Consider the following 26,859-nt stretch of genomic DNA (forward strand, 5'->3'; position numbering starts at 1 on the left):
TTTTGCAAAATAGATTTTTTTTTATTTACTTCCAAAATATACTTCTCCATACAAGATGCGGGTCTAAATCTTCATTAACTGCAATGGAGTTTTCTACTTTGGTGCTGGTTTCATGGGCACTTTGAAATGGTATATAACTACCATACTGAAATGCTACCGACGTTTCTACAATGTTTCATTGTTCCCCAGAAACCAATGTGTACTGCACGATATGTTTCCAGTACTGGCTGCAATTACAGATTTGCATATAGCAATGACTATAAATTGTTCAAGTACACGTTTTCTTTAATGTGCAAGACAAAGTGTCATTAACATTTTAGAATGATACGCTTTTATATCTGAATACCGTCCTCTACAGTTATCAGTGTATTTATTGTGTTTTTACATCCCAGCAAACAGCAGTTTGCTAAACCCTTCCATGTAAAAATCCATGTTACACCACTATCAACAAGTCAGGAAACCTCTGCCGTGTTTTTGTGCAGTCACCCACGTGTTAAAAGAAATAGAAAAGGTGTATATACATTCGCAGACATCATGCCCTATGGGGATATACATTGGGCACATTTCAGGATCTTTTCTACAGTCGTCTTAAAAATAGAAAGTGCACAATGATTCCTTCTAGAGGAGACTGCGATCCATGTGTTTCAAGAACAAACGCCATCTAAAATCGATGCAGATCCAAAACAGATCTATCCGTCTGCTACATCCACTTCCTCATCTGGGCAGCAATAATACTCTACAAAACATATCTGTCCATCTTCATTCCGGATCATGTACTGCAGGGAGAGGAAGCCTCTGTTATCTGTCCGAATAGACACTTTACAGGACAAAGCGAGGGCCTTTGTGGATGGCTTCAGCAAAGAGATTTTATACCTGTAAAAAGGAAAGGACAGATAATAGGTCATCTGTCTGCAGAGTTACAGAAATTCAAAATGAAATTAAGACACAGAACAAAAAAGCCACAATTATCTAGTGACACTGCAATCACTGTTGATTTACTACATGCAGGAAACAGAACGTATGGGTCATAATGGGTAGAGTACAGTGTAAAATTTAGCTGACAGTGTTTATCAGCTTAAAAAACACTATACATTGAGAAGCCTCACATTCATTACATGTTCATTCCATACTACTGTATGCTGAAATCACTTGGAGGGTAGGAGGAAGGAATGAACTGTGTGATTAGTAATATTCCGGATTTTACACAGACAATTAATGAGCAAGAAAAGAAGGCCAGGCATTCTTAAACGACAAATACATATAGTGATTTATTTTCTTCAAGATCCACATGTCTGTACTCAAATGGGACCCCCCCCACCCCCCGTCTGCGGCTTGTTGCCATATTATGCTGAATGGAATTAGATGAGCTTCTTAAATGAAAACTTTTTGCATCTGACATTACATTCTTGCAGTGTCCCTGCTGCTTACGTGTGGATCTGTCCCCACAGATGTACTTAAATTGTTCTGAAAGCGAGCCAGCAACTTAGGCCGCGCATATAGTGCCGGCGACGCGACAGATGACGTCACCCGTCACCATTGTGAAAGTTGTAATCAGGTTTGGGCTACAAGGGGAGTGACGTCAGCAACGGGGAAGGCAGAGGGGCTATGTGATTGGCTTATAGGCAGTCACATGGGGAGACTGTCTCTGTAAAATCAAATTCTAGTGACTAGAAGGATTTTGGCATCGCCGTTGCATCCACTATAAGCGCACGCAACGGCATCAATACAATTGTTTTGAAGCGACGTCGCCGGCACTATAAGCACAGCCTTAGCTATACTGCTTGAGCACCATTGGTGGCTTCAACAGGCAGGCAAGATAGTCATTGAAAATCAATTTCAACATGAAATGTAAATACATATAATGCAGTGTCAAATGAAATGTAATCGAGCCTATACGCACACGTAAAGTACGGTTTGCACAGTGTACTTATTACCTGTTTGTTTGAGTCTGACTGCAGTTGAAAGATTCAATCAAATCCGAATCTTTGGGATAGTCTAGATGAGCACTTCCTGCGTTGCCAAACGTAGACAGTCTGAGAGAGTCGAGTTAGGAAGAAAATAGAAGCGTTAACGCCCCAAAGTTACTGACTAGTGTATAATCTCAATGCACCTTCTGTCCCACGCCGGGGAACACAGGCTTACCACAACACATGGAGTACAGTGTATATTCAACATCTTGCTACATGTTTATACTAATATTCATGTTTGAATCTATCTTCACATCTTTAGAAAAAAAAAAAAAAAGTGTACAGAAAGTGACAATTTTGACTGAATAGTTTTAATCATATCACATTAGATAAAACAAGTCGTCGTACATGAAACAAGGATTTGACACTGATGCTTCAGGTCTTGTGTGTCAGGAACAGCAGAGTTGTGGTAATTAAGCCAATGAAGTCTGATTGACAACACTTAAAAAGGAAATTCAAATGCATTGCAGTAAAGGGGTTAATGATTAAGGATGAAAACGATTTTTTTGCGTTCTAAGATACTCAAGGGCAAATTCACTAAGGTGTGGTACAGTTATCACACTGCAATCCCACGTTACCTGCCTTTCAAGTTAATGCAGCTAAAATGGGATCGCAGTGCGATAATCCGCACTGCGCAATAGTGAATTCCAGCATAAATGCTATTCCTGAGCAGGCCTACCTGTACATCTAGAAGGTTCTGTGTAACTCAACAAGGAGTGCACATTTACTACATTTCCCCCTGCTCTTTAAGAGAAAAAAAATGGTGTTAAAAAAATAAATAAAATATCCCCACAGTAAATGGCCAACATCAGATAAATGGATACAACAGTAACACATAAATAACTGTTAGGGCAAATAACGACGCCACACTTTTCGTGTATAGGAACAGTGGACTCAAGATGTACCTGAAATAAGGTTTGTCTGGAGACATAGTGATCTGCAGGAAGTCGCTGGTCATGTCCAACTCCGCAAACGCCTCCCTGAGCCCTTCTGACTGCAGAATTATTTTATTGAGGACGTTTGTGCTGCAGAAATCAAAGTCCAACGTCTCCTCGGGCTCCTGGGTGTGAATTTTGCACACTGTTACCACCCCCCCTTCTTCTAGAAACAGAGTGAGAGGATGGCCGTACCCCAGGTAACACATCCTCAAGGCCGTTGATGTTACTAGGAAAAATGGAAATGGAAAGATTACATTGGAACCAGTAGTTGGCAACAAAGGGGTTAAGAAAGCATCCTACCAACCAATAAGTCTGGACACCTCCTGGGCAATAAAACAGCTGGCAACACTAGCACTCAGGGCCACCAACGTGAGAGACTGACAGGACTATAGTTCTGGGCTCAGTGTCCAATAGGGGCCAACGCAACTATTTTGAGCTTCCAATGTGACTTACCTCCCAAATTATGGACATTCTAAGTTTCCCTCGGCTGTCCAGCAAATCTGTTAGAGCAGGAGCAGGGGGCGTGGCTACTAAGGGAGGGAGCGTGTCCTTGAATGGATCGGGGCTGTGTGTGATGTGAGATGTGCAGGGGAGATGTGGCAGCGGGGAGGTGGGGGGGGGAGATAGATGTGCCAGCTAGCAGGGGGAGATGTACCAGCGGGGCTTGGGGGGGACGGGGACATGTGCTGGCACAGCAGGGGGAGATACACACACACACACACAGACAGGCACACACACACACACAGACAAATCTCACCCCGCACTACATCCAGCAGCGGGGGGGGGGGGGAGGAGGGATGTGCTGGCAGCAGGGGGGGGAAGTGCGGGGACATGTATTCAATATTACTTTCCCCGGGCGAAGCCAGGCACAAAAGCTAGTAATATATAAACAGAGTTATGTTCTGCATGTTGCATACAAGCAGGTCTCCTGCATATCGTGTCTTACCTGGCACCGCCCCTGCACCAAAAATAGTCAGACAGTCTAGAAGAACAGTAAGATTGATCCGAAACATTACAGACTCCTCTTGGACGGTGAACTCTTGAAAGATCCCAGCCTGGTGAAGATACAGAAGAGGCAAAACAAATGATCACTACCATCTACATCAGGACAACATTATAACATTAACACACTGATTATGCAGATCTAGTGGGTTTCATAGTTCCCTCTAAGGCAGATGTGGGCAACTTCAGTCCTCAATGGCCACAAACAGGTCAGGTTTTAAGGATATCCCTGTTTCAGCACAGGTTACTCAATCAGTGGCTCAGTCTTTGTCCGACTCATCTGTCTTGCAGCAGGATATCCTGAAAACCTGACCTGTTGGTGGCCCTTGAGGACTGGAGTTGCCCACCCCTGCTCTAACCAGAGATTTTCAAAACTCTCCAGGGAATCCCAATCACTCCAGATTTAAGTAGGAAACGATGATATTCTGCATTACAGAAGGATATACTGTGTTATCACAAAAGTATCAGCGCACCATGTCATATAAATCACTTGTAGGTAATTATAGATATAGTTATTGAATTGAACAATACATATAAATGAACAGTCAATGTCTAGTCTGTATTTCACACTCCCGACATGAAATATCAATATAAATATATATGAATGGAATGGACTGCATTTCCCCCAAAACACTACACCCAAAATTACGTTTCAATTGTAGAATTGTAGTCAAAAATACTAAATATCTTTGTAACAAATAGTGATCACAGGAAATATTCCAATGCTTAAAGTACTATAAAGCAGATATAAATAACATAACGCAATAAAACAGTTTACTACAGTCAGTAGCACAAAAAGCAAGAAAGCAGATAAATATACAAGAGTATAAATGAAACCGTACCAGGATATATGGAAGTATAAATGAAACCGTACCAGGATATATGGGAGTATGAATGAAACGGTATCAGGATATATGGGAAAAGCTAATGGACTGACACCTAAGCGACGAGTCTCGACAATTAACTTTTTTGGTCCGATTTACTTTGATCGGCTTTAGTGCTTTTTGCACTACTGACTTAATACACCGTTTTATTGCATTATGCAATTAATGTGCAGAGGATATGTTACTAAATCAGCGCTTAGATCAAATATAGAAAATTAAAATAACACCGTGTGATAGGTGCAAGTGAAATGGTATAAATAGTGATATAATAATCAAATAATACTTCGCTGCTCAAACCCTTGGAGGATTGGATTCCCTCAATCCCACACACACAGTAGTCCAGGAAGAATGGGGATCGTAGGTGTATGCAAAATAAAAAAACATACAAAATATAGTGCAATATGTTAACACAGTGAATATAAGGCGAGTCTTGAATTCTGTGCAGTGCGTACTCACAAATTTCCAATATATAATAGGCGTGTCCCAATAAAATTGGTAATGTGCTGTCTTTCGGTCCCTGTCTCAGCCTATGGGCATTGTTTGAGACCAGACCGGAACACTCTGTGGAAGTGCGGGACGGGAAGGAGCGGTGCAGACTGTGCAGAGGGCAGCGAGAACGCCCAGAGATCCTGATCAGTCGCAACTCCATTTCATTGTTCTTAAGGCACTAATACCTTTTAACCATGTGAGTGTATTTTCACTTTGCGTGAGTGATAAACATTTTTTACCAGTACACACTATGGTGTATTTGTCTACTTACCTAAGGAAGGTGACCCGACTCCAGAAGTGTACCATAGGCTGAGACAGGGACCGAAAGACAGCACATTACCAATTTTATTGGGACACGCCTATTATATATTGGAAATTTGTGAGTACGCACTGCACACCTTATATTCACTGAGTTAACATATTGCACTATATTTTGTATGTTTTTTATTTTGCATACACCTGCGCTCCCCATTCTTCCTGGACTATTATGCAATTTATACCGTTGGATGCTTCATAGCATTTTAATAACTTTAATCCTTGGAATATTTCCAGTGATCACTATTTGTTACATAGATATCTTTTAAAACAAAGTGCGGCCGTCTCCTTACCTGCTGCACTCCTCCGCCTTAACTGCAGTGTCGAATGATGCCGCGTCACACGGCATCTCATTGCCACGGCAAAGCGTCGTCGTAGCCTCAAATGATGTCACGTTACCATGGCCATGTGACGCCATGCGACGTCACGTTGGTGACGTCTGTGGCGTCATTTGACACTGCGGTTTAGAAGGAGAGGGGCGGCAGCAACAGCTAAGTGCCATGGGGCGGCGGATTTTCAAATCCACAGCTGCCTACACTCGCACAGATTTCCGACTTGTCCCTGAGAAAATGCATTTAGCTTTATTTTCCTGAGTCAAATCCCATACTAAATATACATGATACAGTATGTGCTGGAGTCTGTTGATGCTCGTTTCAACTGTAACATGATCCTATAGCCAACTGCAAACCACCCTCCCTTCTTGATCTTGCCATATACAACTTGCACTTCCTTGTACTTCTCCTGTCTCCGTCTCCCAAAATACATACAGTATATAGCAACATCGCAGCACTCACGGATGGCTCAGTAAAAGGAAAGTTATTTCCATTTTTAACACAGCATTTTAAAATAAACAAAAAAAAAAAAAAAATGAATTAAAGGGGTGACGCCTCGTGCCTGACCGGCCATTTCTCAAGCCTCCGAAAGCCAGCAACATAACCGCCAGTATATACAGTATACAGAAAAAGCCCGCGAATACCACAGGAGAGCTCCACGTGGCACGTCACTTCCCCTATGTTGCTGGTGATGACCAAGCCTAGTAACTGGTAGCTATTAGGAAGTCGCTAACCGCAACGCTCTAGAGTGGCAGGGGTGGCCATCTCCAGTCCTGAAGGGCCTTTAAGTCGGGTTAAGGATATCCCTGCTTCAGCACAGGTGGCTCAATCAATGACTGAGCCACCTGTGCTGAAGCAGGGATATCCTTAAAACCTGACCCGTTGGTAGCTCGAGGACTGGAGATGGCCACCCCCTGATCTAGATAGAGACACCACTATTAGCATTTAAGGGAACAGATGAAACAACATCTCAACATTGTCGGACGCCTAGTGCGTGTTGAACAAGGATACGGCAGTTATCTTGTTTAGGTGTTTCTGCCTAATTACATTTGTTTAATAAAGACATAAGAGGATGTGTGTATATGTGTATATATATATATATATAAATAAAAAAACAGTGCATGCTTACTAGTGAAAAAGAACAGGCAGAGAGCCATCTTACGTTTCCTTTATTGAGATAGTTTAGAAGTAATTTTCTTCTGAAATGTCTTAAATGTGTTTTCTCATGGTATTCATGTATAATTTATGCATCTGAATAAGATGGTCAGCACTTGAGTCTAGGTACAAAGTTCATCTTTCCTTCAAATACTTTCTGGGCAAGCTACCCATCTATCTGAACAAGCTCCTCACCCCTACCACATGCAGCACTTATCACCTGAGATCTGACTCCAAAAGACTGTTCATGGTTCCAGGGTTCATCAAAGCATCCGGCCGCTCCTCCTTCTCTTACCGTGCACCCCAAAACTGGAACAATCTACCGGAGACTCTCACAGCCGCCACCAGTCTAAGTTCTTTCAAAACTAAAGCTGTCTCACATTTTAACCTGGTCTGTAACTGTTACATACACCTATAATATATATTATCTCTAGCTGTGCATGCAATGTCTTGTATATAATGTATACCCTGTTCACTTATGTAACTGTGTTTGTACCATTAATTATTTATCATCTTAACTCTATGCCCAGGACATACTTGAAAACGAGAGGTAACTCTCAATGTATTACTTCCTGGTAAACATTTTATAAATAAAATAAGTAATAGTACAATATTTAGAGAGTTGCGGTTCACGACTTTCACATAGGTACCGGTTACTAAGATGCGACGTTCCCACAAACATAGGGGAAGTGACGTGCCGTGTGGTTGGCATTCGTGACCTTTTTCTGTATATATACTGGCGGTTATGTCGATGGCCACATAGGGCGGGTTGAGAAAGACGATTAGGAATGAAACGTCGCCCCTTTTCTTCATTTTTTTATTTTTCAGATGCCGTGTTGAAAATAGAAAAAAATTGTATTTACTGAGCCACCGGTGAGTGCTACGATTAGAATATAATTATTGAATACTTTTTTGAGTCAATTCGATAGTGATCCTCTAAACAGCGTGCAGCAAGAAAAACCTTGTGAAGTTTCACAAGTATATCTATTCGGTGATTTCTGCCTATACCCTTTCCCTGTGTATCCAGGGCAGAGGTCAGGTTGTAGAATGTCTCCTAAACGCCAACATCAACCCCCTAACCACCCCCCCCCCCCCCCGGATGGCTGGATCAAACCTTACGCCAACACCCCCTAACAGCCACACCCCTAAACCTGAATGAGATCAGCAGGGGGTATCTCCTTCCTGAGGTATACAGTACCCAGTCCCACACAGAGCAGCCATTTTACCTTTTGTTTCAACATAGGCACTGCTGCTCTAGAGGGAATAAGGGGCAAACTCCAGCTTTGAAGGGCCACCAACAGGTCAGGTTTTCAGGAAATCACTGCTTCAGCACAGGAGGCTCAGTCATAATGACTGCACTGCCTGTGCTGAAGCAGGGATATCCTGAAAACCTGACCTGTTGGTGGTCCTTGAGGACTGCAGTTGGCCTCCCCTGCACTAGAGTGTAAGTTCTCACGAGCTGGCCCCTCATTCCCTTCTGCACACGTTTGTCCTTATTCGGTATGCCATTCTGTTTATGTAATACGCAGAACACTTCCCCCCCATTATACCGCACTGCGGAATATGTTTGTGCTTTCAAAATAAAACTATAATTATAATGTTATTTTGTATGTTATACACGTAAATGTGATATTCTTTCCTATATACAGTTACAGAACTATGTAGGCAATATAAAGGTCATTAGATGAACTTGTCTGATACCTGAATGAAGGCATTTGCCTGAAGACACTTTGAATTTTCCACGGTCACCTTGAGTCCATTACTCGTGGCAAAACATGCAGCGTGGTCCTTAAAGTGAATGGCCTTCAGAATGTTTGACAGGTTTCTAACATTGTCCAGACTGCAGGTTAATATGTACTCATTGTCCTCCGCTTCAGGCTGCGTCAGCAAGGGCATGATCAGGCCCTGAGGGCACCTCTGTCCTATCAGATATAGAAACACAAAACCTTTACATTTATTTTTGCAAGTGTATTCTTGAAGCATTTGTGAACATTGTAATCTGAGAACAAATGATAAAAGAAAAGGTTTGACTGACGTTAAATGCTTTTGCTTTTCCATTGAAAATCACATACTGGTGTTTTAGTAAATGCTCTTGTTACATACACGTTTTACTAACAAGTTATATTATCCTATTGACTTAAATATCATATGTGAGCTTATTTACACAACTAGATATGTGCATGTGAGTGTATATATATTCATATAGCCAATGTTCGACAAACCTATACATTTGCACGGCCCGGGCGAATGGATTTAACATCGTGGCGAGCTCCTTTTGGCCCAAGCAGCACACGTGTGGTACTAGGTGGCGAGTAGATTTTTTTGTTCGGCGAGTAGATTTTTTGGTGATTTGTCGACCACTGCATATAGCGCTTCACAGCAGTAAACTACATAATTTAATACATAGTGGGAATAAGCGCTTCAGACATGAAAGTAACATTAGGAAAGGAGTCTCTGCCCTAAAGAGCTTACAATGTAATTGGTAAGTAGGCAGAACTTACAGAGACAGTAGGCGGGTGTTCTGGTAAGTGCGTCGGCAAGGGGCTTAGGACAGTGCATCCGAGATGTACAGTAACAGCCAGGGGAGCTAACCATATGCTTCGTTAAAGAGGTGAGTTTTAAGAAAAGGTCCTAGAGGTGGAGAGAGAGGGTGCTCGCCGGATATTGAGGGGACGGGTATTCCAGAGGTGTGGGGCAGTGAGTGAGAGAGCATTTAGATGGGAAAGGGATTTAGATATAAAAGGGTTAGTGAGAAGACATCCTTGAGCAGAACAGGAAGAGTCTCGGGGTGGTGTATAGTGAGAAATTAGGGCTGAGATGTAAGGCGGGGCAGAGGAGTGTAAAGCTTAAAAAGTGAGGAGAATGTTGTGATACGGAGTTTAATAGGAAGTCAGGAGAGGAATTTCAGCAGGAGAGACGTCGAGACAGATTTTAAAGAGTAGAGTGATTCTGGCAGCAGTGTTTAGGATAGATTGTAGGGGAGACAGGCGAGGAGCAGGAAGGGTGGGCGGTAGGTTACAATAGTCGGGGTGGGAAAGAATGAGGGCCTGCGTTAGTTTTAGCAGTAGAGAGACAGGGGAAAGAGCATATCTTTGCAATGTTATGGAGGAAAAAACTACAGGTTTTAGCTACATTTTGAATGTGAGAGAATATAAGGGAGGAATCAAATGTGATCCCTAGGCAGCGTGCTTGTGATACTGGGTGTATGATAGTGCTGCCAACAGTAATGCAGAAAGAGGCAGTAGGGCCAGGTTTGGGAGGAAGTGTAAGGAGCGCCGTCTTTGACACATTGAGTTTGAGTCGGCAGAGGGTCATCCAGGACGATATAGCGGGGAGACATTCAGAGACTTTGGTCTGTACAGAGGGTGTAAGGTCAGGGGAGTTGAAAGGTAAATGTGTGTCTCATCAGCAATGAGGTGATATTTTAACTTTGAGGAGGTCCCAGGACAGACCCCTGAGGTACACCAACAGAGAGATGGACAAGAGGTGATAGGAAACGAGACACAGAGTACAATGGGAAAGGTGTGTGTATATATGTACACACACGTGTAGATGAAATTGTAAGCTCTTCGGGGCAGGGTCTCCTTTAGCCTTAGGCTGCAGTCCCAGTAATGTCTGTGACACGCGCGCCCGGCGGGGGGGGGGGCGGCGCGTGTCACAGCGCTAACTGCGATCTGCGGTCTGTGAGGAGAATCTTGTGACGGGGGGGGGGCGTGGTCGGGGATTTGCGGGGGCGTAGCCATTACATCACGCGGCTGGTTCGCCCTCATTGGGTGAACCGCCGGTGGGGGCGTGGCCACGCCTCCGTCGCTAGGAGTAAACTCAATTTTATTGAGTTGGGAAAAACCCTGCAGCACGGCGCGGCTGCACCTTCTGCGTGACGGTGCATAGTGGGCCCAGCCCCATTGAGGGGCGGTGCTTACACGCACAGTGCACGCCGCGCCGTGCGCACAGGCGGTACTGGGACCGCAGCCTTATGTTGTCATTTACCTGTTGCACTTATTCCCATTGTTTGTAGTGTACATTATTTACCTCCTGGTGTATGCTGTAAAGTGCTGCGGACATGGCTGGCGCTATATAAATAAAATCAGACAGACCCACCCAGGGTCCAACCTCCCGCAGTCACAGCGCGCACAGGCCATGCAGTCACAGCGCACCCAATCACCGTCCACACAGTCACAGCGCACATTGTACCTCTCCTGCAGCGCGCGCTGGAGAAAGCCGCACACACAGGATGGGTTGACCAGGCGGCGCGCGTAATGACGTTCGGCAGCGTCAGCTCCCGGAAGCTCACAGCACTGCGGTTGCCCTGGTAACAGAGACCGGCGCTCGTGGCGTCACTCCTCCTCTGTCCCTCCCTCACTTCCGGAACCGGTGCGCACGTGGTGCCTCCGCCGCTGTCCCCGCTATGAAGTGTCACTATGAGGTGCTGGGGGTGCGGACGGACGCCACGGAGGATGATCTCAAGAAGGCCTACCGGAAGCTGGCCCTGCGGTGGCACCCCGGTGAGTGAGCTTCCCAGCGTGCGCTGCGGGGTTAGGTTACCCCCAGGGGAGGAGCACAGAGCAGCCCCTGATCCCCTCACTGCACTGCGGGAGTTAGGTTACCCCCGGGGGAGGAGCACAGAGCAGCCCCTGATCCCCTCACTGCACTGCGGGGGTTAGGTTACCCCCAGGGGAGGAGCACAGAGCAGCCCCTGATCCCCTCACTGCACTGCGGGGGTTAGGTTACCCCCAGGGGAGGAGCACAGAGCAGCCCCTGATCCCCTCACTGCACTGCGGGGGTTAGGTTACCCTCAGGGGAGGAGCCAGAGCAGCCTCTGATCCTCTCACTGTGCACTGCGGGAGTTAGGTTACCCCCAGGTGAGGAGCACAGAGCAGCCCCTGATCCACTCACTGTGCACTGCGGGAGTTAGGTTACCCCCAGGGGAGGAGCACAGAGCAGCCCCTGATCCCCTCACTGCACTGCGGGGGTTAGGTTACCCCCAGGTGAGGAGCACAGAGCAGCCCCTGATCCCCTCACTGTGCACTGCGGGAGTTAGGTTACCCCCAGGGGAGGAGCACAGAGCAGCCCCTGATCCCCTCACTGTGCACTGCGGGAGTTAGGTTACCCCCAGGTGAGGAGCACAAAGCAGCCTCTGATCCTCTCACTGTGCACTGCTGGAGTTAGGTTACGAGTTTTACTGTCCTGACAGTCATACTTCAGATCCTGGTTTTGAACGTTTCAAATGTCCACAAAGATTCCCAAGGCCTCGGACATGGTGCCGCAAACCGTGTGGATGAGCAATCATATTGCCTTAATGCAGTGTTAGCGTCTATGCAGCGTGCGTGCGGAAGGGCGCGTGTTGGCAAGAAATCAGTTTCAACTGATTTCTTGGCGCGACAGGCCGGTCACGTGAGCGGTACGTCCCTAGACACGACCACGGACGGCGCGTGTACAATGGCCAAGGAAAGCACCTGCTTTCCCTCAGCCTCCACGTGGCTGAATTTACTGAATTTACTTGACTGAATTTACGTGACTGAATTTAATGTCCGCAGCCTAACAGTTATTAAGGAGAACACACTGCAAGGCTGGAAATCCTGTAACACCACCAGTGTTGGGGAGCGAGAAGCATGGAGGCTTCTGTGATACCCCCACTTTGAGATTGGGTTACCCGCCATCACTACATGCTCCCTTTTACAGTGACAATCCTCCCAAATCCCATAAGCGCTCACCTCATATAATGTCAGTATATTGCCTCAAAGCATGACCTGCACTTAAAAAAAAAAGTATAGAGATTAGCATGGACTGTTCTGTAACTTCTGGTGTACTGCTTAGTGTTAATTTCCTGGCAGCAAATACATTCAGTAACAAACTATATGTGTCATATACAGTAGCTGTACACTGTGTGCCCTCATGCAAGTGCTACACTTTGGTGTCAAGGGTTCATGAACATTTTACTTTGCTAAATGTTAAACAAAAGGAATTGGAGAGAAAGCGGTTTTAGTACATTTTTATTCTAAATGCCACACAATTTGTTTTACAGATACAGCAAATAAAAATACCATTTGTGCGCACATTCACATGCCTGAGTGGTCCACAGCCCTGCCTTTCCACATTATCTCTTTGCATACATTGCTTCCACTGCAGCCAGGGATTCTGGGTAATGACATGCAAATGAGCAAGCACACTGTCACTTTTTGCTTCTTATCCATTTTAACAGTGACCCCTATAAGCTTAAGCCTGTCGCATTGCACAGCTTTTACGCTTCTAAAAGAAAGAAACACAAAGTCAAACACTGTGTGTGTTCATTTGCATGTCAAGACCCCGAATCCCTGGTTGCAGGAGAAGCATTGTATGCCAAGAGAGAATGGGAGGGAAAGCAGGGTTGCAGACCTGGCTAAGACATGGGGTATTTTTATTTCCTGCCAGGTGGAGGGTTTTTGACTTTTTAATCGCCATAACTTACGTTTGTCTGATTTTACAGATAAGAACTTGGATAATTCAGAGGAGGCAGCTGAGCACTTTAAATTAATCCAGGCGGCCTATGATGTGCTTAGTGACCCTCAGGAAAGAGCCTGGTGAGTAAGGCCTGGGACCCGCTGCGCCCGGCGGCACGGGCGGCCACACGAGCGTTCCCCACCAGCAGGGGAATCCTCCCGAGCCGGTCCCGGTCCCCCCTGGCTGCACAGCTCACAACACGCTGTGACGCGTCAGCCGCAAGGGATTCAAGAGAATTGTAATCCCTAGCGTCGACGCGTCACGTGGTGTGGCTGTGAGCCAATGAGGAGGGGAGGCTTCGGGAGGAGGGGAGGCTTCGGGGAGCGGGGAGGAGAGTGTGGATGGAAAGCAGCGTGAGTGCCTGTCTGTGTCTGTGTTTGTGTGTGTGTGCATGAGTGCCTGCCTGTGTGTGTGTGTGTGTGTGTGTGTGCGTGCCTGAGTGTCAGCATGTGAGTAGGGCAGCCCGCAGCAGCTCCCTCCTGCAGCCCGGGAGCCCGAGCCCGGGCCCGTGGAGGGGGGGGGGTAGCGGGTCCCTCCGCTTAAACCACTCCCCCCTCCGCTTAAACCACGCCCTCCCTCCCACTCCAGCCCCGGCTCCCGCTCCCTACAGACCGCATATCGCGGTCTGTGTCTGTCAGCGCCCCGCCTGTCTGCAGTGCGGGCGCGCTGACTGAGGGAGCGGGGCCTTAGCCGTAGGATCCATTGCTTCAGCATTGGCTTTTCATGCGGTGGCTATTTGTTTCAGGTCAGTGTCTACTGACATTCTTCTGATTGTTAACCCCTGTGCTGTTTAACAGGGTAAGTTTTGCTGCATTCATTATTGAAGGGGGTTACCATGTTGTCCTTTGTATAAACACCTCTGGTTGTTTCTTGCAGGTATGATAACCACAAGGAAGCCCTGCTCAAAGGAGTAGACGGGGAGTATAAGGACGACAGTTTGGATCTGCTGCAGTATTTTACTGTGACTTGTTACTCTGGATTTGGAGATGAGGAGAAGGTAATGGGAATATTTTTCTCTTCTTCAGAAGCAACCTAAATTCTGTTCATTAAACCATCAGAAAGGATTGCAGTGTAGTGCGGTTATAAAATGTACCACTGCATTTGCTGCCTATCCTCAAACACTTTTTAAATCCCGACCGGTCTAAAATACTGTACAACTCTGGGATATGGAAGTGGGCTCAGACTTCTAATGAGAAAATGTAGGGTTTCACAAATGTCTAGCAGCAATCTATCATAGTATATACAGCAGCATGTTGAATTCGGTTGTGACTTGCTGCCAAGCTTAAAGATTATATTGAATTTATAAAGTAATTGAATAGTATATATAACAAAAAGTTACCCCCAATATCTCAAGTGCAAAATGGTCCAGTTGCTAGTTGGCAATGGTGTCTCGCAAATCTTCTACACTGGGGCGCTCAAATATGCATTTATAGAAATAGTGGGCAAATCTGTATTCATTTTGCATACTAAATGGCCCATGGCTAATTCGTGCATAATGCAAATAATCAAACAGTATTCCTATTCACTGATCGTGTCCTGGTAGTGGTACTGTCATCGCAGGAACGCACAGTCCATGCAAACGTTCTTACAATGCATTGCTAGGCTATTTTAAGAAGACCAACGCATCCCTTTTAACATCCATTTTCATTGGAGTGGGAGAAGTTTATGATGCTCCGTAACCGCACACCTCAACCACTGGCTTCTTTACATTGTTTTACTTGCCTGAGCCTTCTAATAATCTAGATGGGTTTTTTTCAGGGATTCTACACGGTTTACCGGGGCATCTTCGAAATGATCGTGAAAGAAGAAATGGAAAGCAAGAAAGAGGATAACCTGGAGGAATTCCCAACGTTTGGAGACTCCATGAGTGACTATGATACGGTAAAATATGGTTTTGAGATGTGGACATACGTTGTATTGTTTCACACCTCCATTTCAGCTTTCTTTACACACGTAGTGGCATTTGCAACTTGTTAAACCCCTAAAGTCCAACATAGTTCCAGCCCTCCCAGATGTGATGGGGTTATGGGTCATATTTACGAAGTGGGGCTAAGCCTTAAGGCAGCTATTCATGTAAATGGGCTTTAAGGTACCAGGGTTTAGCACTGCTTTGTAAATAGGAGATTTAGTATAGCTGGGTAACAAAAAGGACATGAGCACATAGAAGTGGTTAGCATGCAGGGACTTCTAAACAAGACTCATCGTTACCAGTTCCTAGGGCTTTAGGTCGGCACTTTATACAGATGAATATGGTTTTAAATAAAAATGAGAATCTCCTAAGAACTGTGACGTAGAGCGTGCTGGGTGTGGAGTTGTGGTCCTCAGCTTGGATACTCGGTGTTGCCATCTTTGTTGCAGCCAGCCTATCCTTTGAAGTAAATGCAAGGGGAGCTACTATGAGGTTTAATATTCTTGTAAACCGGCACTCCACCTACTTCTACGACCAACCTGGCCTTTGTTTTTAGATGAAATTCATGGGAAAATTCCAATATTGGAGTGGGAAGTCCATCATTTTAACAGTCAACCCGGCTTTTGTTGAGATGAAATTGATTGCTTAAAGCTAGGATGTTGCTAAATGTTGTTGTTGTTGTTTCATACAGATAGTGCACCCGTTTTACGCCTATTGGCAGAGCTTCTGCACAGTGAAGAACTTTGCCTGGAAAGAGGAGTATGACACCCGTCAGGCCTCCAACCGGTGGGAGAAACGAGCCATGGAGAAGGAGAACAAGAAAACCAGAGACAAAGCGCGCAAGGAGAGGAATGAACTGGTCCGCGAGCTCGTGGCCTTCATCCGGAAAAGGGACAAGAGGGTGCAGGCCCATCGTAAGCTGGTGGAAGAGCAGAATGCGGAGAAGGCCAAGAAGATGGAGGAGCATCGCAGGCAGCAGAAATTACAGCAGGCAAAGTAAGTGCTGTAATCGGACACATCTGCAAACTGCAAGGAAGAGTTCATTGTGATTTTATTTTTCTATTTAAATAACGTGTCGGTGTAATTGGGTCACTTTAGAGAGATTTAATTTACTGAAGTAACTGGGGAACACTGAATTTGAGTATATTGGCTACTTCTGTTTACATGTATGTATATCTTTTATATAGCGCCCCCAGTGTACTTGACGCTTTACAAAGGACAATAGAGTACAGGAAATTCTAATGCAATAAGTGCAGCAAACAAAATCGGACAATAGGAAAAGGTAAGCTCTCCATGCCCCGGAGAGCTTAAAATCTAATTGGTATGTTGGGAGACTTGCAGAGACAGCAGGTGAGGGAATAAGTGTAGTGGGTGGCAGTGCTTAGCCACAATGTCTGGTAGGAATGACCGTATCCATGAGTCCAGGCTACGCCTGCTTCATTGAAAAGAGCAGTCCAAGCAACTTTTAATTTTTTTAATTTTCAAAAATGTTTCAAGCAGGAGGTCCCAGAGCAGAACTGCGTTTTCGGCTCTGGGACACCTGCTTTCCGGGGTACTTGCCTCCGTAGGTGCTGCTGATACATTATTATCTATGCAGTTTAAAGCTCCCACGTCACGTGGGCCAATAGGAAGACAGAAGGGATGATGTTGCGGCTTCCTTTTGGACCCCATGATGCAGGATTTTTAACTGCCATGTTGTGAACCCAGCCAGAGCTTCTACGCCAGCACCTATGGAGGTAATTATCTTGGGAAACAGGGGGTCCCCAGAGCTGAAATCAACACGGTTTCGCTCCGGAGACCCCCTGCTTCAAACCTATTCAAAAGATTTTTTTTTATCTATATCTCCTATGAGAAGTTTTAAGGTTTGTCTTAAAGGTGGGGAGAGGGGGTGCTTGACGTATACTGAGGTGGAGGGACTTCCGCAGGTAAGGGGCAGTGAGGGAAAAGGGTTTAAGGTGTGGGAGAGGTGAAAGGGTTGGGAGAGAAGACTGTTGCGGGTAGAGCGCATGAGATGAGCAGCGGCATAGCGAGAGATCAAAGCTGATATGTAGGGAGGAGCCGATGAGTGGAGAGTCTTAAAGGTAAGGAGGAGACCTTTGCAGATCTGAAACTTGACTGGAAACCAGGAGAAGGATTTTAGGAGGAGATGAGCAGAGACTGTATTGGGACAAAGTGAAATTATTATAGCAGCAGATGTTTGGAGAGATTACAAAGGAGAAGGTTGAGGCAGGGAGTCCTGTTAGCAGTATGTTACAATAACCCAGACGGGAGGGGATAAGGGCATGCATTTGTTTTAGCAGTAGATTGCCAGAGGAAATGGTGGATCTTGGCAATGGCACCACATTTTAGCCATCCAGTGGATAGAGAAGGAAAGTAAGGAGCCAAATGTCACTCCTAGACAACGTGCTTTTTTGACAGGAAAGATTGTAGTACTGTTTACTGTGATGGAAAAGGGGGACATTAGGCCAGGTTTAGGGGGAAATACGTGGAGCTCTGATTTAGCCATATTAAGTTTAAGGCGGCGCAGTGTCATCCATGAGGATATAGCCAGGAGGCAATCGGAGACTTGGGACCGGATTTAGAAGTGTGAGGGTCGGGGTGAATAGATATATGTGTATCCTCTTCATAGCTATGATACTTAAGGCGAAAAGAGTTGATGAGGTCACCAAGTGATAGTGTGTAGAGAGAAAAGGAGAGGTCCCAGAACAGTGTCCTGAGGTACACCAGCAGACAAACAGGAGGCAGACATATTTACAATAGAGACAGAAAATCTGCGAGTTGAGAGGTATGACGAGAACCAGGATAGAGCTTTGTTGCGGATACCAAGTGAAATATGAAAAAGTGATCAACCGTATTGAAGGCAGCAGAGATTAAGTAGGGAAAAGGGACCATGGTATTTTGCTACATATAGATCATTGGCTACTTTAGGAAACACAGTCTCTGTTAAAGCTGCAGTTCAGTCTTTTTTTTAATTTTATTTTTTTACATTTATTTTTTTACTTCAATAGTTTCATGTGTGCAATCTCTAATTACCTAAAGAACTAGCTGCCGGTCAATTCGTTCTCCATGTATTGATAGGTCGAAATTTGCTGACATATTAAAAGCTGGGATTTGTTTATAATCTGCTTGTCTGTCAGTGGAAGCTCATGAATATTCATGAGCAATCCTGCACTGACATGTGCTAGAGGGAGGGCAGGGCTGACAAAGGGGTGTGCCAGGGCTTGTGACAGGACATGAAGGGGCAGTGCCTTAGCAAATGGCTGTTAAAATAGAATACAAGAAAATTGGTCTTTCAAAGTTGTTTTTTTAAAAACAGAAAATGCTAAAAGTATTTTTTCTTACTACAGAACTGATTTATTAAAAAAAAACACACATGCAGGATATTGACTGAACTGCAGCTTTAAGTTAGCTGTACGAAAGCCAGATTGTAAAGGGTCCAGGAGGGCATGGGAATTAAGAAAGATTATCATGTGGGAAAACATGAGACGTTTCAGCAATTTGGAGGCAAACATCAGGAGAGATACAAGGCGGTACTAAGGCATGTAGTGTTTAGTGTTTTTGAGAATAGGCGTGACCACCACATGCTTATAGGAAGAGGGGAACTGCCAGAGGACAGTGATGAATTAAAGATATGGGTGAGTGTGGGGAGTAAGAGAGGAGTACGAGTTCTGATGAGGTGTGAGGGAATGGGATCAAGTGGGAATGTGCTGCAGGAGAAGAGAAAATCAGCTTAGAAAATTCCAACTGTAACAGGAGAAAAGGAGTCAAGAGGTGGAGGGAGGAGGTTTAGGTAGAAGTAGAGAGGAGGTGGAGGGGACAGAAGGAATCTCCTTGTGGATGGCATCCACCTTGCCTTTAAAGAGTGTTGATGAGGGAGGAAAAGTAGTGTTGTTTTTGCCTTGCAGAGAGGAGAAATATATAGTTCAGAAAATTAACAAGTGTGTGAGCTTTATTCCATAAGCGTTCAGAGGGCGAGTGCATGTGCAAAGGGCGCGTGCCTGTGAATTTAGCCCAGTCCGTGAGTTAACGGGACGGATGTGCATATAGATCAAGAGCGGGGGAGAGAATAGCGTTCTAAGAGTTGACAAGATTGTCAGGTTCAGAGGAAGGAGAGGGAGAGAGGTGAACGTTCAGGGTAGATGCCGGAGCAGAGAGGTCAATGGAACGAAGGTCTCAATCTCGAAAGTAGCATTGTGAATAGAATGGGGGGGCTGGGGGTGTGAGGGGAATGTGTGGTGGTAAATGATAAGAGGTGATGGTCAGAGAGCGGTAGGGGGGATAGAGAAATCAGATATGGAACGTTTTTTGGTAAAGACCAGGTCTAAATAATGGCCATCCTTGTGGGTGTTGGAATTCGTCCATTGGTGGAAGCCAAATGAGGTTAGAGAAAAGGTGAGATGTCTAGAAGACTGAGGGCTTATCATGTGACAGTTGAAGTCCCTCAGTAAAAAGATAGGAGAGTCAGTGGAGAGAGGAGGTAGAGGATGTAGAGCTAAGCGGTCTGTGGATGACTGCCACGTGCAGATAGAGAGGGTAGGAAAGCTGGACAGCTTAAGCCTCAGAAGGCAACAGATGGAGCCATAGGGCGGAGTTGATATTGGCTGTGGGAGGAGAGGTGGAGACCTACCCCTCCACCCCGGACGAATATACCTGTGTGAAGAAATTAATTAGAATCTGTTAGTCCAGATATATGCATATATTTACATCTAAAGAAAAGATTAAATCTTCAGAGAGGACTCCAGCTTTTAACTCCAGAGAGTTGTTATCTGTTGCTAATGATGGTTTGATAATTACTTTGCTATCAAAGGAACAAAGCTAAGATGACTGTTGATTGGCAAACAGTGTGATCACCAAAAGATAATAAAGATTGTAAAAAAAAAAAAGACCCCACCAAAGCATTTGTTTATTATGGAGGTGCCATTCCGCTCCATTTAGCTTTTTCAACATGCCACTGACCTTTGTTCGCCTTCTTCCTAGTAGAGACGGCTAAAATATACCAGTTTAATAAAATAGTTACATAGTTACATAGTAGATGAGGTTGGAAAAAGACATAGGTCCATCAAGTTCAACCTATGCTAAATTTAGACAACAGATACTTTATCCTATATCTATATTTACTTATTGATCCAGAGGAAGGCAAACAAAAAAACCCATTAAGGGGAAAAATACATTCCTTCCTGACTCCAAGAGTTGGCAATCGGATTAATCCCTGGATCAACATCCTTCCCATGTATACTTATTTGGTATATCCCTGTATACCTTTCCCATCTAAAATAAATAAATAAAAATATATAGAGTAGACAGCACTCACCAGAAAGTAAATTAATGAACCTGCAGGGTGCCAGCGGAACTAGGAGGACCCAAAATCCTCTTAAACAATAGTTATAACCACAAGTCCCAGCACTCACTGACTTATTGAAAAATATAGTACCACAGATTATGCCACTAGAGAAAATATTTAATATATGCACAGAATAATGCAAGGAGCAATGCAGCACAAAAGCAAATGAATATACATACAAAACCATAGTGATTGGGGTGAATACACTAGGGAGAAGGGAGTGAGACAATACACAGACACAAAAACTAAGGACAAACCACAGCAGGGGTAGGGTAATCGGGGGCAACGTTTCGGGGGGACATCCCTTTCTCAAGCCCGTTCCCTCAGGTCTTAAATGGCCATAAGGTACTTCCCTTGTACCCTAGTGCCCCAATGACCAGAGCAGTACTCAGAGACCTAAAGAATATCAGTTCAAAGCTTAAATCAAGCAGAATCGGTCCTGGGTGCATCAGAGAGAGTATGAACGACAGAATCAGGTAAAAAGACCATGAACCACTTGCAAGTTTGCTCTCTGCCTCCAGCATTTCTAATGACTACATGGTTTTTATTCCTTTAGGGGTTTTCCTCTCCTGTCCCACCAACAGCTCCGGTTTTAAGGATATCCCTACTTCAGTACAGGTGGCTCAATCAGTCCCTGCTTTTGTACAGGTGGCTCAATCAGTAAGGTGACCATATTTTTCTCAGGACAAACTTTGATGTTCACGCATTCGTCGTTGGCTCGGGCTGTTCACGCATGCGCAGCCAGCGATTTAAAAAAAATAAATATAAAAATAGATATTTACTACAATTTCGAGTTACCAGGACAAACAACAAAAAAACAGGACTGTCCTGGCTAAACCGGGACGTCTGGTCACCCTATCAATCGGTGGCTCAGTTATTTTAATTGAGCCACCTGTGCTGAAGCAGGGATATCCTGAAAACCTGACCTGTTGTGGGACTTGGGGACTGAGTTGAGCACCCCCCTGCCTTACGCAGTATGTTGAGGATGCTGTTTTTACTTCATTTAGTCAAAAAATTTCTCTATAGAAAAAGAGAATTGAATCCCATACCTTTTACAAAAGTGCTGTAGAGAGCATGCACAGATTGAGGTAACAAGAATTACATTTGCTACAGTGTTTGCCAACCTCTCAATAGACATAACATGTAGTCTAAGCACTGAATATACCTGTAGTGGTTGTAGCTTCACTGGGTGTTTGTTATAAAATCCCTGGCAAGGAACCAAAACATCCATGTTTAGTTATTACAACTACTTTATTATTTTACTGTTATGTGTTTAGGAACGATAGTACTAACATGTTGCAGGGTAATAATATATAGAGCTCCCTTTTTTCCACCACTTGAAGTTGGCTTGCGGTAATCCAGTGCAGGTGTAATAAATCTGCTATTTGCTTGGCCTGTGTATGTAATAAAGAATCCTCTAGCTTTGCTCTCTGTCTATAGGCTTGCAGAGCAGTATAAGGAGCAGAGCTGGATGGCCATGTCTGACCTGGAGAAGGAGCTACAGCAGATGGAAGCTCAATATGAAAAGGAATTTGGGGACAGATTAGATTTTGATGAAGAGGAAGAAACAGAAGGGCAGAATGGTGGGTGTATCTGCATGGAGAAGAACTTTGCACGATGCATGTGCATTCACTCCTATACATTCACATTCTAAAACGCATTCATTTTACAACTTATGGCATAAGTTGCTCACGTGATAATCCATGGTTGAACCGCAGTGGTTTTTCAGGAACAAAGTGAATTGATTGACACATATGGGTCCCACACGTTTTTGCTTCACTGTAATGCAGAGCTACATAGTTACATAGTAGATGAGGTTGAAAAAAGACATGGGTCCATCAAGTTCAACCTATGCTAAATTTAGACAACAGATACTTTATCCTATATCTATACTTACTTATTGATCCAGAGGAAGGCAAACAAAAAACCCCATTAAGGGGAAAAAATAATTCCTTCCTGACTCCAAGAATTGGCAATCGGATTAATCCCTGGATCAACATCCTTCCCATGTATACTTATTTGGTAAATCACTAATACTATCTGCGCTACCGCGCACATTCCTGCAGCCCCAGCGATCTGTGCACCTGGCTGCAGGAGATTGGGGAGGCGATGAGGGGGCGTGGCAAACTCGTCACGCAGCTGGTTCGCCCTTATTGGCTGAACCAGCTCACGTGACGCTAACGTCACGTGGCAGTCGCCTGAGAAGACATAATGTATTATATCCTCAAAACGCTGCCACATCATCACGCTGCGTCGCCCGGCAGGCACTTGGCTAACTACTATAGCCAAGTACTGAATTGTGCCTGACGTGGGCGCGCGCGCACTTGGCAACGCCGCCACTATAAGCTCAGCCTAACACTGCACATACTCTTAGAAAGATATCCAAGTTAACCTTTCTAATACAGTTATTTCCAATCTGTTCCCTTTCCTTTATTTTTTTCAATAGACTTTTTTTCAAATCTGATCTTTACAGTGAAGATCGCTCAAGTCCTATATTACTTCTCTTCCCCTCTAACAACTTCTCACCCAGTCTTGAAATCCTGACTGTTAGTTCACAGTCAACCAACAGTACAACAGAGCAGAGGTGAAAGTGACATGTAGTAGGATAAGTGATTATATGAAATGTAACAGTCACGAAAAACAGCAAAAATAATATTCTCATCCTACATTTTCATTATTGTTCACTTAAAAGCAGAAACTGGATGTAAAGCAGCAATTCCCCCCCCTGTGTTTTTTTATGTATTGCCTCTTTAAAAACCAGGAGTGTGACTGGTAATTTCCCCAATAAGAATCTCGGGAACTTGGGGGTCCCCAAGGTTGAAAATAGCGCTGTTGAGGAGCCCTCTTCCCCCGCTCCCCCTCCTGGCTCCTTTCCTGTAACAAAAAAGGGTGCGTGTCATGGTAATGTTGCTTTAATTGTAATGAAATTAGTGGCACAATTATACTTTTTTTTTTTAATTTTAACGTTTCACTTGAGTGACTGTTCCTTTACATTATCTGCACCATGTAGGTTTACTTTACCTATGTTGAGTTATTAACCTCGTCTTTATAGAGCTTGTTTCCTAGTTTCCCCCTCCCCACCCCCCCCCCCTGGCCCTCTTCCTCCCTTTGCTAGTTTGTGCTCTGCTAGTACAGAAACATGCGTAGTTCTGATGACCTTGTCACCGATGGCGAGACGATAATCTCCCTCAGCCGAGTCCCAGCCGAAAATAAAAACTCGCACTACCAAAAATGGGTTCAAATGTTTCTGCTATTGTTCAGATTGTCGAAGTACTGTACATTGTGGATAATCTTTGGGGTTTTTTCCCCCTTGTTTGTTCCTCCTGTAATACCAAAATGATTTCACCCAATAGGCAGAGCCAGTGACGAAGGTGAAGAAGATGATGTGAATGACGATCTTTACTGTCCAGCCTGTGATAAAGCGTTCAAGACCGACAAAGCGTAAGTTGGTTATACCTTGTGTGTGTTTTAGCGCTAATGTCTCATTGATTTCTCTCAATACCTGTTTCATAGGTGAGTGCAGATAATATATGGTATGTATAGCAGTGAGATGTTGGTGTATTAAAGGACGTAAACAGTGTATGGGGAAGGCACCAAATCTGCTGTTCACTCATTTGCTGCTATAGGGGCCTGCAAAATCTTGTATAGAAATTCCCAATACCCTCAGATTGCAATGAATCTAGAAGTTGCAGAGTAAAATACTACTACCGTGGGACATCTGAACTATGGCAAAACGAATTTACAGGTGCTGTGAGATGAGGGCTCGGGGGGGGGGGGGGGGGGATTTGTGCGACACAATATTTCGGCTAACCTGGGATTTCCTTTCTTTATTTATTATTATTATTTATTTTTTTTGCCAGTCCTGTGCATAGAGTGTTCATGCAGTTTAACCACCGATCTGGCTTTTCTGGATTGAACAGTGGAGCTGATACAGGCACCGATTTTGCAGAATTGATCTAAGTGAAAGGACCAGAAAATGCTCTCAGGCTTAGCATGGTCTAGCATTGGTGTGGCCAACTCCAGTCCTCAAGGCCCTGCAACAGATCTTGTTTTAAGAATATCTCTGCTTCAGCACAGATGGCTGTCATTGAATGAGCCACTGATCGAGCCACCTTTGCTGAAGCAGAGATATCCTTTAAACCTGCCCTGTTGGTGGCCCTTGAGGACTGGAGTTGGCCACTCCTGATGTAGTAGGTTCATGGAACAAGCTGCTAGTAGGTGTGCTAGAGGTTGATGAAAGCTTTGTTTTTCTGTACATTGTGCTCCATGGTTAAAGACCGTGGTGTCTTCGGGAGGAAGCTTCTCTCGCTGGTTTGGTTTTGAGGGGTTTGTTCTCGTCATAAAACAGGATGAAGAATCACGACAAATCAAAGAAGCATCGGGAGATGGTAGCACTTCTGCGGCAGCAACTAGAAGAGGAGGAAGAGGAGTTCAGTGCCTCAGCAGGAGATGAGAATCATGTCCAGCATGGGAAGGAGGAATTAACTTCAGAAGAGGAGGAAGTGGAGGAGATACCCAAGCCAAAGTACGTTTTTGATTGTTTACATCTGTTTCCCCTATTGAACATTTTTGTTTGTACAATGGCCCTTGTATAGCAATAATATAATATGAAATTGTATTAATGCATTATCAGTAACCATCATTGAAATGATCCAAATTTCTGTAGGATCTTTTATATATTCTACGCCCCTAGTGACAGCCTATTAAATGTCCTTGTGAGGGTGGAGGGGGAAACCCTGTACTCCAGAAAGATGGTGGGATTTATTAAGGGCAGAACCCACCCAAGATTGAAAGAGGAGACCTCTCTATTTGATCTGCAAGGGAGAATAACAGAGCCGTGCTGAATTTTTATTACCCCACACACACACACACACACGCACACTCGCAACCCAGCCCTGCCTACGTCCTTCCCCTGCACATCCTTTCTCCCCCCCCCCCCCCCCCCCCCCCACACACATACACTTTAATTGACATTTCAGTAGGTATAATATAAAGAAGTGAGCCACAGGAACCACATCACTGTGTTGTGTAAACTGTACATTTTACCATCCCCCCCCCCCCAGCAAATATCCTTGCAGTGTATTCTATTCCATTTGTTTTATTTGTTATTTTTGTGTTTCCCTCAGACTTTCCAAAAAGCAAAAAAAGAAGCAGCAAAAAACAGTGAAGGTAGGTTCTAGATTAAAATTGAGTCAAATTGAAAGTTTTCAAAGTCTTCTCGGAGTTTTGATGTTATGATGCAGTAATGTACACTGCTACCATGTGCGGAGTTTCACATCTACACAGGCCCTATAAAACCTGCCCAAATACATCTGGGCTTCTGTAAAAGTAATTTTAAGATGTTTTAGAGGTTGAAATGAAACATTGCTAACTCTGGCTGTGTCCTCACACTTTCATGCATTGTACCTTGTGATACATTAATTCTGTAATATTGTATTCAAAAGTATGCTGATTTTTATGTATTCAACGAGCTTGGTTGCAGATGTATCCAGTAATCGGTGTATTAATTAATACCCAATGAGCCTTGTGTTTTGGTTGTACCCGTGAAGAGACTTGTGAAGTTTTTAAAAAAGCTCTGTGCACACTAGTGTTGGCCAAATAAAAGGCATCATAATTTGCAACAAATTATTTTGCACGCCCAGAATCTTTGTATTTGTGATCAATGGACTCTAGGCTGTAGGTTGCAGTCACCAGTGGTGACTTAGCTGGCAGACCAGTGGATCTGCTTCAGGTTGGGGTGTTCTTAATCTATGTCCCAGAACTAATGTCGTATAAAACTAACATGGGATTCTTCTCGTTGTCAGACTTCTGCTGACAACTTTGAGGTTGAACCAAGTGCTGATGGAAACCCAAGTGCACAACCAGCAGAGACCAGCCCAACCCCGAACAGTGCCACAGAACAGCAGGAAAGCCTCCAAGACACAGACTCCACAGTGTCATCTAATGCAAATGAGGCGGACACACAAAGCAATGAAGTAAAGACGTAAGTAACTTTCCTACAGTACAGTGCGGCTCTATATCCTCTTTTTAAATTAGAATACATCGGG

The 26,859-nt window shown here is 44.5% G+C and overlaps 2 protein-coding genes across 6 annotated transcripts in view; one reads left to right on the forward strand and one right to left on the reverse strand.

Moving 5' to 3' along the window:
- Positions 1 to 12,362, reverse strand: RAD1 (RAD1 checkpoint DNA exonuclease). 4 transcript variants are annotated; one of them, XM_075588038.1, is made up of 6 exons: positions 12,283 to 12,362; positions 8,784 to 9,004; positions 3,852 to 3,960; positions 2,873 to 3,131; positions 1,935 to 2,033; positions 1 to 873 (listed from the first exon to the last, which is right to left on the reverse strand). In XM_075588038.1, the coding sequence occupies exons 2-6, from the start codon at positions 8,976 to 8,978 to the stop codon at positions 690 to 692; spliced, it is 846 nt and encodes a 281-aa protein (XP_075444153.1). In that variant the 5' UTR covers positions 8,979 to 9,004; positions 12,283 to 12,362; the 3' UTR covers positions 1 to 689. The 4 variants fall into 4 exon arrangements, with proteins under 4 accessions (XP_075444153.1, XP_075444164.1, XP_075444143.1 ...); XM_075588049.1 differs by lacking the exon at positions 12,283 to 12,362 and adding an exon at positions 11,277 to 11,566; XM_075588028.1 differs by lacking the exon at positions 12,283 to 12,362 and adding an exon at positions 11,180 to 11,279.
- Positions 11,366 to 26,859, forward strand: part of DNAJC21 (DnaJ heat shock protein family (Hsp40) member C21) — a 26,844-nt gene continuing 11,350 nt past the window's right edge. The window contains exons 1-10 of one of the 2 annotated variants that reach the window (XM_075587923.1): positions 11,366 to 11,587; positions 13,549 to 13,642; positions 14,439 to 14,559; positions 15,321 to 15,443; positions 16,163 to 16,467; positions 22,253 to 22,395; positions 24,166 to 24,253; positions 25,161 to 25,337; positions 25,939 to 25,981; positions 26,617 to 26,795. In XM_075587923.1, coding sequence (XP_075444038.1) covers positions 11,491 to 11,587; positions 13,549 to 13,642; positions 14,439 to 14,559; positions 15,321 to 15,443; positions 16,163 to 16,467; positions 22,253 to 22,395; positions 24,166 to 24,253; positions 25,161 to 25,337; positions 25,939 to 25,981; positions 26,617 to 26,795 — 1,370 coding nt within the window. In that variant the 5' untranslated portion in view covers positions 11,366 to 11,490. The remainder of the gene's footprint in view (positions 11,588 to 13,548; positions 13,643 to 14,438; positions 14,560 to 15,320; positions 15,444 to 16,162; positions 16,468 to 22,252; positions 22,396 to 24,165; positions 24,254 to 25,160; positions 25,338 to 25,938; positions 25,982 to 26,616; positions 26,796 to 26,859) is intronic. The other variant, XM_075587914.1, reaches the window with a different exon arrangement.

This window comes from Ascaphus truei, chromosome 1 (genome assembly GCF_040206685.1).
Source record: "Ascaphus truei isolate aAscTru1 chromosome 1, aAscTru1.hap1, whole genome shotgun sequence".
Lineage (NCBI taxonomy): Eukaryota > Metazoa > Chordata > Amphibia > Anura > Ascaphidae > Ascaphus > Ascaphus truei.

Excerpts from the sequence above, each read along its gene's own strand:
- RAD1 (XM_075588038.1), bottom strand. The coding sequence starts at position 8,978 with ATGCCCTTGCTGACGCAGCCTGAAGCGGAGGACAATGAGTACATATTA. Across the intron at positions 3,132-3,851 it reads TGGTGCAGGGGCGGTGCCAG|TAACATCAACGGCCTTGAGG; the intron begins GTAAGACACGAT and ends CATTTTTCCTAG. Across the intron at positions 874-1,934 it reads AGTCAGACTCAAACAAACAG|GTATAAAATCTCTTTGCTGA; the intron begins GTAATAAGTACA and ends TCCTTTTTACAG.